The 15,134-nt window shown below is 41.2% G+C and overlaps 1 protein-coding gene across 2 annotated transcripts in view; it reads right to left on the bottom strand.

Moving 5' to 3' along the window:
• palm2akap2 (PALM2 and AKAP2 fusion) overlaps nt 1–15,134 on the bottom strand; it is a 123,529-nt gene that overhangs the window by 57,575 nt on the left and 50,820 nt on the right. For both annotated transcript variants that reach the window (XM_072658049.1, XM_072658048.1), the window contains exons 5-8: nt 10,382–10,496; nt 10,063–10,084; nt 8,484–8,585; nt 6,691–7,404 (exon numbers count right to left, since the gene is read on the bottom strand). In XM_072658049.1, coding sequence (XP_072514150.1) covers nt 6,691–7,404; nt 8,484–8,585; nt 10,063–10,084; nt 10,382–10,496 — 953 coding nt within the window. The remainder of the gene's footprint in view (nt 1–6,690; nt 7,405–8,483; nt 8,586–10,062; nt 10,085–10,381; nt 10,497–15,134) is intronic.

Consider the following 15,134-nt stretch of genomic DNA (forward strand, 5'->3'; position numbering starts at 1 on the left):
TCTGGAGAAGAACACCGAGCTATATCAACAAGGCCACCTATACGTTTGTAGATCTCTGCAATGTAATTAACCAGGCACCATGTGCAGTGTACAACCCACATGGGGTCCATTACTGACCCTAGTGGGTATCCATACTGTATGTGTGCATAACATATCATACAAAACATTCTGGTTTCCAGTTGGGCTACCCATACAGGCCCCATATGGGCATGTTATGTGGGAAACTGCAAGTCGCAATGGATAAGAGCATCTGTCTAATGCTGTAAAGGGAAGTCAGTCAAGAAAGATGAATTTACATTGAATAGCAGCAGCAAGCGAAGCAGAGGTAGCAGGCAATGCATAATTAGACTATCAAATCTGGCCTTCAGTTTGGGGAAGGGAAGTGTGTCTCAATCATATAAATATCTTCTATCAAATCAAGGAGAAGATGAACTTCAACTGCAGTGCTTTCATTGGACTGTCACATACATGAAGCATGTTTTGCTGTGTGTATTAGCAGGTATGTAGTGGTTATTGTATTTTTTTAGTTTGTTAATAAGCAATTCAGCTAAAAGAAATGATAATTTAAATGTTATTAAAATGAATATAGAAATTGCTATATGCTATAGCTTTCTTCTTCTGGTTGGAACTATTTGGCTGTTTGCACTTGCTGTACCATATTGCAACACTCTGCTATTGTAGCACTCCTAATCTCAGAGAGTAGTAGTCATTATTATGCAAGTATGGGAAGTCATTAGTCCCATCATTTACATTTAAGTATATTTTGATGGATTTGTTTTTTAATGATTATACTTCTCCTACTACTAATATTTTACCCTGGTGACAGCATCTGTACTACTTTTCTGATTGGTCACACCTGCTCTAGCAAAACACCAGTTCATATGCTGTACCAAGAAGTGGTCCATCGGAATAAGGTGCTCTCACTATCACCAGAGGATTTCTAGTTAGAATCCCAGTCATGCTGCTGACCATCAGCAGTCACAATTGGCCTTGCTCTCTGTAGAGTGGGTAGATCTCCCCACATCAGTCCAGTGCAATGCTGGCTGACACTGGCATCTGCCAGCAAGCATCATAGCGTAGAGCTCCACAGTGTGGAGCTGTGGTTGTCTGGCAAGGTTATATCGGCTGCAAGACGTAAAAAGAGGTGCAGGTTGGCGGTGCATGTGTTATCATGTGAGATCTAGGTGTGTAGCTGAAGTATCAGCTCTAAAACTGAGCTGCCAATTCTCTAATTACCCAACCCACTCGGAGGGTGAAGACTGACACACTCCTCCGAGTGGGTTGGGTAATTGGAGAATTGGCAGCTCAATTTTAGAGCTGATACTTCAGCTACACACCTAGATCTCTTAAGCCATTAGCTGTAACTTATGTGGCACTTACATTGTCTTCTACTTAGCACCGCCTGTCCCATTCAAAGTCATAGTTCCCATTCAAAATCTGACTGGATGATATACACACTATATCTCCAAATGTTTGTGGACACCCCTTATAATGAAAGCGTTCAGCCACTTTAAGTTGCACCCGTTGCTGACTGCAAATATGCACACACACAGCTTGTCTAGTCCTTGTAGAGAAGTACTGCCAATGGAATAATACTCTCTGGAGCAGCAAAACATGAACCTCTAGCATGGGCTAGAAGGGTATAAAGGCCCCCAGCATTAAACTGCAGAGCACTGGAACTCTGGAATGATAGATAGTGCTCCATCCGATACTTTTAGGATGAGTTGGAGAGTTGGTGATGAGGTGGGGTTATGATCATCCAACATCCTTATCTAACTAACACTTGTCGCTGAATGCAATTACATCCTCACAGCAGTGCTCCACACTGTGGAGATTGTGGCCTCATTTAGAAGTGCATAGTGGCAGGTATTTTGTATTGTGATTGTTTTATAAAGCAATAAGACACTTTAAGCTGTGAATATGTTAGAGAATGGGCTTAGCGTCATGCCCAAGAACACCCTTACCCATGATTAAAACACTGTATCACATGGCATCTTGTAGCTTATTAGCATTATTGTCAAACCTCAGTTCATTAGTCTACCCTACCTGGGCATGCTCAGGGACATCATTGCAAAAACAAGCCTTGGGAAAGACTCACAGCGTTACATTTGCCTACATTTCCATCTAGATAACAGTGTCCATATAGATTTTTAGATAATGCCATATGCCTAAAATACACCTTAGTGAATTATCATTATCGTTAGTTGATTAGAGAGCATCAGCTAAGACCTGGGGACCTAACACTCGGAGGCCAACCTCAAAATCTTGTACTAACCTTCAGCTGCTTTGTCAGTCTTTTGGAAGACAGTGTGGAAAGCCTGATGGGGTGAGCATAGCTTGTCATTGGAGCATGCAGTCTTGAGTGATGGGATAAATTCAGGCAGGGGAGAGAGCAGGGGAAGCCTGGGTGAAGTTAGTGTTTTGCTGCAGAGGGTGAGGAGGACACCGCTGACCCAGAATGAAGAAAGAAAAGTGCTAGTACGGTAGTGATTGGATGGAGGAGTGAGTTAGAGAAAGAACCATAGCACAGACTCAGGACGGGTAGGCACAGTGAAAAAATGCTGTTTATTGGACTAGGTTTACCATACAAAGGGAAAAAGCCACTGTTACAGCATGGCAGCCGGCAGTCCATACTGAAGAAAGGGTGTGTTTGAGAGAAATATATATACTGATATATATATCGAGAGAGAGAGAGAGAGAGAGAGAGAGATACACAGAGCTATTGTAGTAGTCATCTTTAAAAAAGAAAGAAAGAAAGAAAAGGAGTAATGGAACAGTTAAAAAATAAATACACTTCAGGTTTTACAAAAATACAGCAGAAATCTCAATTAAAAAGCACAGCGGTATCTCATGGCAATTCCCAGTGAGCTCAGACAGGAGCCACATCATGGATGCTGAGGTTCCACGGCCTCATGGGTTGGTTTGGCAGTACGGTGCTGAGAACCTGGGTGCTAGACAACATTCGCCCAGCGTCTCACTAAAGGGGATGCTGGGGGTTTCAGCAAGTACTCCTTGTTTATTTAAATAACTATGTTTGTACTATGAATTGTTACCAAGGGCTCTAAAACAAGTTTTCCCCAACCCATTACAGTGCTACAGATCATGGTAAGGTGGTACATAGGGTATCATTTAATCTCTTTAACAGGTTTTAACAAGATTATTATCTTCAAACTTGGGAACTTTGGGCAGACTTTTTAGTTGGGCAGACTTTAGACTCTCCAAAACATGAATTACACAGCAAAAAATGATATCCCGGCAAGTAAATGCACCAACGTAAGGCAATATTTCTAATATTTCTCATTATTAGTATTATTTGAGAATAAGATAAAGGTGGTAGAAACTGACTGGTGGCAGTGGTTGTGGGTTTGATACCTGGGTTTGACAAGCTGCCACTGTTGGGCCCTTGAGCAAAGCCTTTAACCCTCTGTGCTCCCAGCACAGGTTGCCCACTGCTCCAGGCACTTGTGCACTGTGCTTGTGTGCATCTGCTTACTAGTGATTGTTCATTGCATGGATGGGTTGAAGGCGGAGGCCAAATTCCATCTGTGTCCAACACTAATGGTGAATATGGTTGTCTTTGACTTAATAGTAATGAACAATATACTTAAGACAGGTTTGTGAGGAGAAATATTAGCTCTATTACCTACATTTAAGATGCTTTAACTTACCAAGATGTCAGTTTTTCAATGTGCAAGGTACTTTTTTAGTACTGGTGGCCATACTGGTGGTTTCTATGTAAACTTTATTGTAGCTGCTCCTTTTTGATGTGGATTCCTTTGCTACTAAAAGACAGGGACATAATTTTTTTTACATTCTGACTGGATTTCCACAGCAGAATCTAAAACATGGCACTACTTGTAGCTGCAACATTGAGAAATTCCACACAAGGTTGTTAGTGCTCTGGATTTGCTAAACTGTGACCTAAATGGCAGCATCATGACTGTTACGTTTGGCAGTGCTGCTCCTCAGAGACAGGCAAAGATTGTAAAAAACATAATTCTATTTAATATCAGGTCTTAAAATAACTTCCCACACATTCGTATTTACATAGATTGTATTGCATAATTTGTTAGAATAATTCTGTACTACCACTAATTATACTAATCATTTGGAATTTACAACTTTTCCTTTCCCCTCCATTTTGCAAAAGTTAAATTGATGTGGCATATGTATTTGCCAACAAATCCAGGATAGTATTAAGGATAGGAACATTTCACAGCTTTTTGTGGATAAACCTACAGTCTAAAAGTAGCTGTTATAATACACTGTATTATAATACATAAGTAACATTATAATACTCACCTAGTGTATAAGTGTGAACCTCAGAAACTGCTCTGTGGCACTGAGTGAACTGACCGAAACTGATCTATTAGGAATAAAAACAGTTTCCTATTGGCAATAAAAATCTATGGGGGTGTTATTCTCTATTGTTAAAAGAGAAAATAAAATAAGTTTAAAAGTCAAGTTTAAGTTTGTGCTTAACTCAGAAATCTGCACCCAGAAAGTACCCTAAAAGTAGAGCATACAGGGAACCCATATTATAAACCTTACTGTTTGCAGTGCCTTCTTCATGGCACACAATGATGTGATAAGAAACCACTGAAAAGAAGCTAGAAATGGAGTCGTTTCAGTTTCTATAGAACAGTTTAAACGGATGCTCGCTAGTACGTTTCGGATTTGAGCATCGTCGTTTTTGTGCGATATGACACAAAATGGCACTAAATATTGTTGAGTTTGTGTGCCTGTGTGTGTTTTCCCAACAACAGAGGAGAGACAGAGACATGAGTGGCGACAGACATAACAAGGTAGTTGATATTAGTGAATAAATTAGATAGAAATAAGATGTGTCCCTAAGAGCCCACACCAGTCTATATGGCATTTAGGTGTGCATTATAAATACAAACATTATATATATATATATATATATATATATATATATATATATATATATATATATATATATATATATATATATTAAGAGAGATATATACTGTATTAAAATCACTTCTGGATTTCAACCTCAATAGAAATACATGTTGGCACTCATTTAGAGCAAAGTGTGTCTGCACTGTTTATCTATAGGCATATTGTGTTTACAACCAAAGTACCTCACTCCACAAAGAGATGCGAAATTGCCACCGACAACGTCTTATGATATTTTATGAGTCATTATGAGTCAACCTGCTTGACCGAGATACAAAATGACTCTGGAACATTAAAGAAAGACGATGGTAAAAGTGCTAAAAGACGCTGTCCCTCGGGAACCCTGTACTTGTGTACTTATGTCTAGAGCTATGTTGTCTGCTGCTGTTGATATTTTCTTGATGTACGCCTAAGAAACGATAAGATTCGCTTGCTGGTGAGAGCTTGCGAGCGTCCTTTCGAGATTGATGTTCAGAATTCTGTGGACTGAGGATGCTGATGTACTGTATAATCTCAAGTATTTGTACATGTGCAACATATCCTAGTTGCTGATGGCATCTCCTGTTAGTGCCAAAAAGGTCCCGTAATACTCAGCACCAACTTTTGTATGTAAACTAGGAATATGCTACACCATGGCTTTTTGGTTTTCTCAGTGGGTTTGAGGAAACGGCAGTACCTAGCACTTCACTTCACTTCATTTTATCTGGAGCTAAATTTTTTAAATCTGGAAATCTGCAGAAATGAGGAACGAGCTGAACTTAATGGGTTATTACAGAGGTTCCTATGAACCTTTCATTAAGAGATTCAAATAGTTAAATAACTCGTTTCAAGACTCCCTGTGCACTGATCAGTCTAAATCAGTTCAGTGACCTTTTTATCTCTTCCTCCAAGCAAAAACATTAAAAAAACAATGGCATAAATGAACCCTGTCCTAACAAACCATGGCGATACAGAGGCACAAATAGGCAGCCATGTTCCTGTGAGGTCTGTCCAAGTCACGACAGCTGAGCAGCCGTCTTCATTCAGACAGCCTGACCTGCCAGCGTAAACAGAGGAAAATAAAAAGACAAGCCGAGCGTATGGTGGTTCTGGTGAAGTTTGAATGTTTCAGTAAGGCCACTGAACAATGTGCGAACTGGCAAACAGGTGTAATGCCGTATAATACGTCTTTTTCAATTATGAAATATCTATATATGTATGGATAAGATGCGTTCTCTACAAAGAATACTCTAAGTAAATCTATGCTACCATTTTATAAAGCTCTATTAAAGTATCAAATGTTGATGGTTTTGGGGATCCCAGGTTTCATAGATATACTGTACACTGTTACCTGGCTTAGTTCTTTCCTTGCCTGTTCACTCTGGACATTTTGGTTTACCGTCAGTTTGTAATGTTGATGTGATGTGATTTCCCCCTAAATCCTTTTTTTCTGATGTATCCTATACTAATGACTATCCCCACCCTTCCTCAAACCACCTTCCCACAACATCCTGCTCTGGGTCCTGAGAACCTGACAGCAAAAGAGCAAACCATTCTGTGGAAAAGAAGTCAGAGAAGACAGGAGAAGAGAGAATGTGCTTTTCTCACGTCACAGAGATGGTGGAGATGCTGTTAGTAACAAGGTGAGGCTGTTGTTTTGTTTTGTTTGTTTGTTTTTCGGAAAGGGAGGCAGAGCCTTGGTGAATGTGTTCCAAGAAAAGAGAAGTCGGAGAAGAATAGAAGGTCACATGACAGTACAGCACTGGCAGCGCTTTTTCTTTTCGGTACCTGCGGGCGGCGGCTCCTTGGCCGAGCTTTCGTCCTTGCCCTCGGAGGACAGTTCAGTGGCTTCGGAAGGGGGCCGCCCCGAGACCAGGTCAGCGGCGTTGCCATCGATCGTGGAGACGTCGGTGACCGTTTTCTCCCGCAGGGACTTCTCGTCGTCCTCGTCGATGAGCACAATCTCGGCCTTGATGGTGCCGTCAAAGCCTAGCAGCTTCTTGCTCTCCTCCTCATCCTCCACGCTGTGATAGCCCATGAAGATCATGGTGACAGGCTTCTCGGCTGTGGCCTCGGGTGTCTCCATCACCTCGCCCTCGTAGCTTTGTCGGACCTGGCCGGTGGCCTGTGGCTTGCCCTGCTGTCCACGGACCATCTCCAGTTTGTCCTCCTTGTGCATGATCTGCTCCCTGAAGCTTTGCTGGGCGTCTACAGCCTCTGAGCCAGCCGGTGTGACTATGACCCGAGTGCTGTCGGGTCTCTGATGGCTCTGACCCACACGCCCCATCAGTTCCTCCACCTTGTCCGAGCTCCAGGGGTGTACTCCGTTCTCCAGTGTGGTGGAAGCCCCGGAGCGCACCTCGTAGATCACCTTCCGGCCGTCGTCGTAGACCTTGACGCCCCGTTGGTGGGCCTCCTCAGGGCTTACTGGAGAGGCAGACAGGATTTTGGTGCCGCCTGTCTTCAGGTCCTTTTCCACGCTGATCTCCATGGCGTATAGCGCTTCAGACAAGGGGGGAGAGTGCAGAGGGGCGTGGGTTAATGTCCACTTAGTGTGATTGGGCATGCATTACAGTAGTGTGGCAAGCTGTTAATTCACAGATACTTATCAGTGACAATGTTTTTGTGCAGTGCATTCCTCTAAGATTCAGACTTACCGCCTCTACTATTGCAACATCAGACATTTTGATTAACGAATAACAGCTGTAAGTGCTGCTAACCACACCTAACTGCTTTCACTTTCTGCTCAGTTGTTTGTTTTACTGGAATGCTCTACTGGAAGCCCTAGGATTATTATATCCTCTTTGTAACAGAAGGTTTTAGCAGTAACTGTTGTGACTGAAATGATCTGAATGTAGAGTTCAGCTGAATTCAGCTGAATGTTAGTTGAGTAAATGTCAGGTGAGCATCTGTGATACATCTACAAAGGACTGTTCAAAGAAAATGTTACCTTTTTTTTTAAAAAGCATGTGAAAATTGTAATGACAGTCAAAGATAGATCCACGGAAATCCAAAAATAAAACTAAAAATAAGAAATGTTTGACCTTGAAAAGAGTCAAGCAGGCAATTATAAAGACCAGTTTGAACTATTTGGATTCAACTACACCCTTTTCTAGATGAATATTCATTAGTACCATTTGAAACGGGAAGCTTTCTGAATAATCCAATGTGAAGTTAAAGGTAATTAAAGCCTTAAACATTCATCAAGAAACCCCCAAAATCAAGAACACGAGGTCTTCAAACTCCTCTGCAAAAAGCACTTTCCTAGACTTCTTCTACTGGTTTAGTATTCCATATCTGGTTGGCAGCTCGTTTGAAGGCTTCTCCACGCTGTTCATCAGCACTTATTCTCTCACAGCAGCCGCTACATATTTTCCCACGTCCTCTAAATCTAAATCCTGAAGTTTGGATCTCTAACAGCCCACTGCACTTCTGAATGAGCACGCCTCCCTTCAGCTCTCCCAGGTGTCCTGTTGATTCACTGCTGCTCCATCTGTAATCCTCATTACCGTGCCCAGCGCTGGCCTGGGCCCAAACCTGGCACTAGCCCTGCCCCTCCCACTCCCTCGCCAAGCACCTACCAGGTTTCCTTGGGAGGTGGCGGTCCCCTGAAGCTGTGGCCGGAGCTTGGGAGTTCAGCTCTGGAAGGTCGGGGATGTGGGAGCAGATGTAATTCACTGCATCTGTCAGGCAGAGAGCAGAAGACGACATAAAACTGGATCCCAGTGGTCCGACCAACACCCCCCCCCTCCACACCCCCCATTCCACAATCTGCCCCTCCTCTCCCAACACCCCCTCTGCAATAATGACTCTCTCTCTCTCTCTCTCTGAAGCAGCTCGTTGCTTATACAGCAAAAGCAGAGTGAGTGTATTAGAGTGAAACAATGGCGGCGCTGGGTTGTAGGGATTCCCCGTGAATAGGTGGATCATTGTAAACAAATTGCAGAGTCATTGCCTTGTGTGTGCAGTTCAATAGTCTAGCTGAGGCAAGAGGGAAATTGGCCAAAGGGCTAATGTGTTCAAGAGGGACCCCAGTGCCTCACAAAGGGGGGTATGGAGACATTTATTGGGGCAATGGTAGATCCCTCAGTGGCTCCATACAGTCATACATGTCATTGGCAAGGTGCACAAACATGTTCTTGAACTTAAAATGTGCTTTAAATGGAATTCTGGGTATTTTGTTTTTGGTGACATGGGTAAAGATTTAAGGGGGATTTCAGTAATACATTGAAATCTCTGCATAGTTAAATCACCAATGTAAAAGACATGGTTTGAGAGTGAAACACACATTCCAGAGATGTTTCCTGCACCTGAACTTCTGTATGTAAGCTCACTACATTATTGTCCTAGCAGTTTCATAGGCCGTACACTAAAACCCTGTGGGACTCCACAAGATATGCTAAAGCAAATGGTTACCAAATAATTCACAGTAGTTCCTGCATTGGGAATATTAACTGAACCATAAACCTAGGATTCAATGGATTAAGGCCTCTAAAATGAAATGGTTGTGAGGTGATTTTGGCTTAAGAATCAGTTTTCATTCATGCATGCAAAAGCTTGTGCAAAGCTAAATGGTATGAACGTTGGTTTTGTACCATTTGAGAGTAAATAAAGGAAAAAAACACCATGCAAAAGTTGCAAAGGGAGACATGACCTCTCAGACAGCTTTTACCAAGATCCCAGACCTTAGTTAGCTTGTTACATCTATGGTTGTTAGGAAAGGCAAGGTGATGCCAATTACGCAGCTGCCTATCACTCATCACAACATTAAAATAACTGAGGTTTCTAGCATTGTATGGCAGGCTGTTATCTTGGACAAAATTGCAGCCAAAATGTTGGCTTCAATATGGCCGCTGTGTCAGAAATCACATCAGCCCATCAGCATCTATTTTGAATGATGTGTAGTTTGTAATGTATGATGATTTAATCATGCAGTTAGCATGTTGCTAATTAGTACACATCAGCTTCCATTACTTGTTAGCAACATTAGCGTAGCAGCTCCACAGCCAAATTGAGGAACCACATGAAAAGCATGTGTTTGACTACACTGGGGCACTGAAGGGTAACATTAAAATAAGATTGTTAGATAAACTATTTCTTCTGCACACACAATATTTATGAGAGAGCAGGAAAGTAAAGGCTGGAACATTGAGCTCGTACCTCCATCTTGGTTCTGCAGACTCTGCAAACAGAAAAAAGAAAGACAGTGTTTGAGATGGATGGCCTGTGTTCATACACAGCAAACTCTGTGGTTTGGAACTTCGATTATGGCGTCGACGAAAATGGAAAAGTGCCTCTGTTCTGGCCCAAACTAAATAAAGCTCGCCACATTTTTTTTCCTTGTGACCTTTTGGTTTCACATGAAGCTGCATATCCGTGTTTCTCACTCCCACCAGCAAGCTGCAGTCAGAACGCTGTGCATGTGTGTGTTTCTCTGTGTGTGCTCTCATTGTAATGAGGGGCAGTTAGCACGTCTTACTTTCTGGAGGTCTTCAATAGAGCGCTCTGTTTCCCGCAGCCTCTCTCGTAGCACTTGCTCTTTGGCGGATATTTGCGATTCTTCATTCTCCAGATGAATGATTTCTGATTCCAATCTGCAGAAAACACAAAAACAACATTTCCTCTGTTATAGATGTGTGTGTGTGTGTGTGTGTGTGTGTGTGTGTGTGTGTGTGTGTGTGTGTGTGTTCGGCAGCCAAGAGAATAGGACTCTCTGAAGCAGATAAACACATTATAAGAGAATAAAAGAGCGCTCAGAATGGCTGTGCAGCTTACATGGTTCCCCTGCAGGCAGTTATGATGTTGCTAAATGGTTGCTATGATAATCCAGGTGTTTTTATAGTGATTAAGTGGTTGCTATGGTGTTGCTAGGTGGTTGATATGATATTGCTAGGTGCTTGCTATGATGGTGATAGGTGGTTGATATAATGTTGTGGGTGGTTTGAGTGGCGATCTTATGTGGTTGCTATGGTGTTGATATGATGATATGATATGATGTTGCTAAGTGGTTGGTATGATGTTGCTACTTGGTTGGTAGGATGTGGCTAGGTGATTGATATGATGTTATAGGGTTATTAGAGTGTTGCTAGGTGGTTTATAGGCAGTTGCTATGGTATTCCAGGTGGTTGCTATGAACCACCAGGTATACTTGCTGCTGCTTGCTTTGGTACTTTGTGTGGCTGGCTGGCTGATACCACATATTTAAATTATTAATGAAATTATTAGACCTGGATTGACCCTGATCCCAGTCTACAGGACAAATCCATCCATCCACAGTCAACAAACAGAATATAGGCACAGGCATTATTATGGATTTGATTTATATCAGAATACTGTTTAATCAATAATCAATAATCAATTATAATATAGATGATAAGTTTGTTTGTAATCATGACAATGAAGTACAAGAGTTATTAAAGTCTGTTTGCTTGGACCTGATCCAGCAGTACTGTAATTCTTCCAGATAACAACAAGACAATCGTATTGACCATTAGTGTTGGGCATGAAATTTGTCTTCTGCCTTTAACCCATCCGTGCAGTGAACACACACATACACACCAGTGAAACACACACAGTGACTGTGAGCACACATGCCCAGAGTGGTGGGCATCTATCAGAGAGGGTAAAGGGCCTTGCTCAAGGGCCCAACATTGGCAGCTTGCCGAGCCCGGGTATTGAACCGGGCATCGAACCCTGTCATCAATAGCCCGGAGCTCTAACCTCTCCCAGTCAGTGAAGTCTGCCGGTACTTCAGTTTAAGCTTCAGCTCTATGGTGTATAATAACAGACCCTATAATTCTGCAAACAGCCCATCTTAAAGAAAAAACACAAGCCAGCCTGCTTTCACAATCTGTTTTTAAACTTGAGTGATTCACAAGATGGATCCTAGACCTGTCTTGTTAGCATGATTGCTATTCAGACAGCATCCACCGTTTTCACTCTCAGCTCCAGCTGTGAGCTCGCTGGACAGAATCCACTCTCCATATTTATAATGCAGCTCAGACTGAGAATGCTGATGTGGTGTCTGAGCCTTTAACTGTCAGCAGAGCTGTATTTATTGTGATATGGAAGCCAAAAATGACTCCAGGTCTGTTTGACTAATACAATTCTACTAGTTTTATTATAAAATGGCTCCATAAGTGCCTGACACCCACTATTCGTCTTCTTCTTCTTCTTCTTCCTCTCTACAGCTTTATAGCTTTTCTGCTTACTCATAACTGAGCCCTCCTGCTTACATGGTACTACAAGAGAAAATTGCATCTGTGTTCAAGGTGAAGACACACACTGCAGGCATACTAAACACTCTTGCTTATTCAGATGAGCGCTTTGCTTTGGGACACACACTCAGACAGCCTCTCTCCTGCTGCTGTTCCTATTAAAGGGAGCATCACTCTACATTCCATTAGCACAGTGTAGTTCATTATACTGTGTGTTTTGGTGATTGGTGTACATTTTGCATTATGTACACCATACATAATGCAATGTATGGTATTATATGCATTAAATGCATTTGGGAAAAATACCTCCTCACACTAAAACCGAGAGGCCTGGAGCTGAGCAGAATGTGAATGCTTTTAACCCTTTAAAGTCTGAACCATCATTGCCAGGAAATGCCACCTTTCCTTAAAACTGGAGTGTTTCCATGACCTTCAACAATTATCAAAATAAAACTAGAGATGAAGCACTTAGCATATATGACTTATTTTACACAACATTTGATACATGGGGAATTTCCTTTGACTTATACATATAAAATACTACATTGTTTAACCCCTTATACTAGGAGTTATCTTTAACCCCTTAAAACCGCCAGTGGTCCAAAAGCGTTATCACATACTTCTATTACCAAAAATATATATATATATAAACTGACACAAGAAATGAAACTCATCACATATGTGAGACCCTCTCTTTGCTTTATTATTGGGTAGTGTGTGTGTGTCCTCACAACAAAAAGACAAGACATCATGTAAAAGACTAATGTGAAGTGTGAAATCCTGCCCATTTAGGCTTGTTAAGACCCTCGTCTTATCTAGAGCTGCAAAAGACACTCCTGACTTGTGTGAATCTATAATCATCCTTCTCAGATGTCTTCAGTTCACTGAGCTCCTTGCTCAATCCAATGAGTGCTGTCAAACAAACCCCTTTTATGGGGGCACAGAGAAGCAGCCAGCTGTAGTCAATCATGATCACTAGCAGGAAGTCAAGAGGCCTTGGCAAGTTATAGTCCATTAAAAGGACAGTTCAGAGAAACCACTGAGAGCCCACAAACCTTAGATCGCAACTGTACACTCAAGTGAATTAATAATGGTTTCAATTATTAGGATCTGAACCTTAACAGTATCTGAACAGTACCAAACCCCAATACACGTATCCTTACACCCCAAAACCTACCCAAACAGTCAGATCATGAAGCTCAATGAGTGGGGGTTGTTTAAGAAAGGTCACACAGACATAGAGAGTGCAAACATGAATGAAATGCATTCCCATTAAATGAACATGCATGCACACATTCTTTCATTTTCCCAGAGGAGCAACATCTCGCTCATTCTGAATGCTGGCAGCCAATGAGGAAGGCAGCGGCTGAGGAACCCACTCTACCTCCACCCAAGCGAGTTTCCTGCTATTGTTTTCATCACTGAGGTTACTGGCTCCACAATAACAAAGGCCAAGGAGCCTTCCCACGATCCCTAACAATCCATCTCCAAACCCAGCAGCCAGCGCCTAAGAATACACAGATAATAGATTACTACAGATGTCTCAAGATGTAACATGGGCAGCTACACTTTAAACAGTTTCAGATATAGCTGTTGTGCTGAAAAGACGTACCACTAACCATAAGCTCCATCATTTCCTCAGAGCTTTTTGGTGGTGCTTTAAATGCAGTGCATTGTCCTAAAAAATACAATCGGCCGAGACGTGTTTGGTGCCTGAAATGAGCTTCTTTAGTACTGGAGCTATGAGGCTAATGTAGCTAACAACTCATGGAAGTTCACAGTGCCAGGAAGTAAGTCACCTGAGAGTACTAAGCATGTCAGTGTGTTTAAGACAAGCGTGTGGTGATTTAGGCATGCATCACACTAATGGGTGGCTATGTATTAGCCTTGTAGCCCAGTGCACAACCAAAGCAGTAAACATCAGACACTAAATGACTGTGACTATATTTAAGTAATGGACAGTTATTATGACCACCCTGAGAGAGAATCCCCGTCACACCACTTTACAAAAAGGCATGGATGTGCCTGGTTTCCAGCTTGTTGGCATGATGCAATGTCAATTAGCATGCGACCAAGCACACCGGCCGACAACAGGCCAGGAGAAAAACACGGTGATACTGTGAGCAGGCCTGTGAGGAGGAACACAATGTACTGTGCTTACGCCCGGCTCTTTACTGACACCTCAGGGACTGCAGCTCTCGAACACATGAGATTAAAGCTGTAGAAGTCTCTATGTTAATATTAGATCTGTCATACAAACTAACTGAATCCTGAGATAATAGTATTCAGATATCTCACGTTTCAAATATAGACACTGTATAAAGAGCTCAAGCCACTGTAGATGCTGAAAGGGTATATATTCAGTCTGCACTGCTTAATAGCTTTAAGGACATACAGCAGAAACCCATAAACATATTGGTATATTTTTAGCCATTATTTTTACATTGTTAGTTAGTCTACTTTTCTAAATTCTGTTTTATTGACTTTTTACCATTTTTGCCGATATGGGAATTACAGTAAGCTTTCATCATAATCATTATTGTTGTGGTTGTTGTGGTTATTTGTATTATTTAAAGAAATGTTTTATGATTTTATGATGTAATAAAAAGTATTTAATATAATATATTTATATTTATAATATATATTATATAATATATAAATTATATTATATAATATATATTATATATTATATTACATAAATAAATGCAGATAATTTGTAACCATTTATAATGACACATATACATATGTATTCATATTATTTGTATTATTATCAATATTAAAAATAATAATGATAAATGAAAATACAAGATTATATAATAATAGATGAGTAATTATTCAAATTATTTCCAAAACATGAATAAACTAATAAATACATTTGCATATCACACATATAACTATGTGTTATAAAATATGTTACCAAATACTAATAAAAACTACTAATAAAATGTGTTATTACGTTTTTATAAATAATATAGGTCATAGAACTGTATTAAACAGCACTGCTTTTATAATACA

This window comes from Salminus brasiliensis, chromosome 16, assembly GCF_030463535.1.
Source record: "Salminus brasiliensis chromosome 16, fSalBra1.hap2, whole genome shotgun sequence".
In the NCBI taxonomy this organism is placed as follows: domain Eukaryota; kingdom Metazoa; phylum Chordata; class Actinopteri; order Characiformes; family Bryconidae; genus Salminus; species Salminus brasiliensis.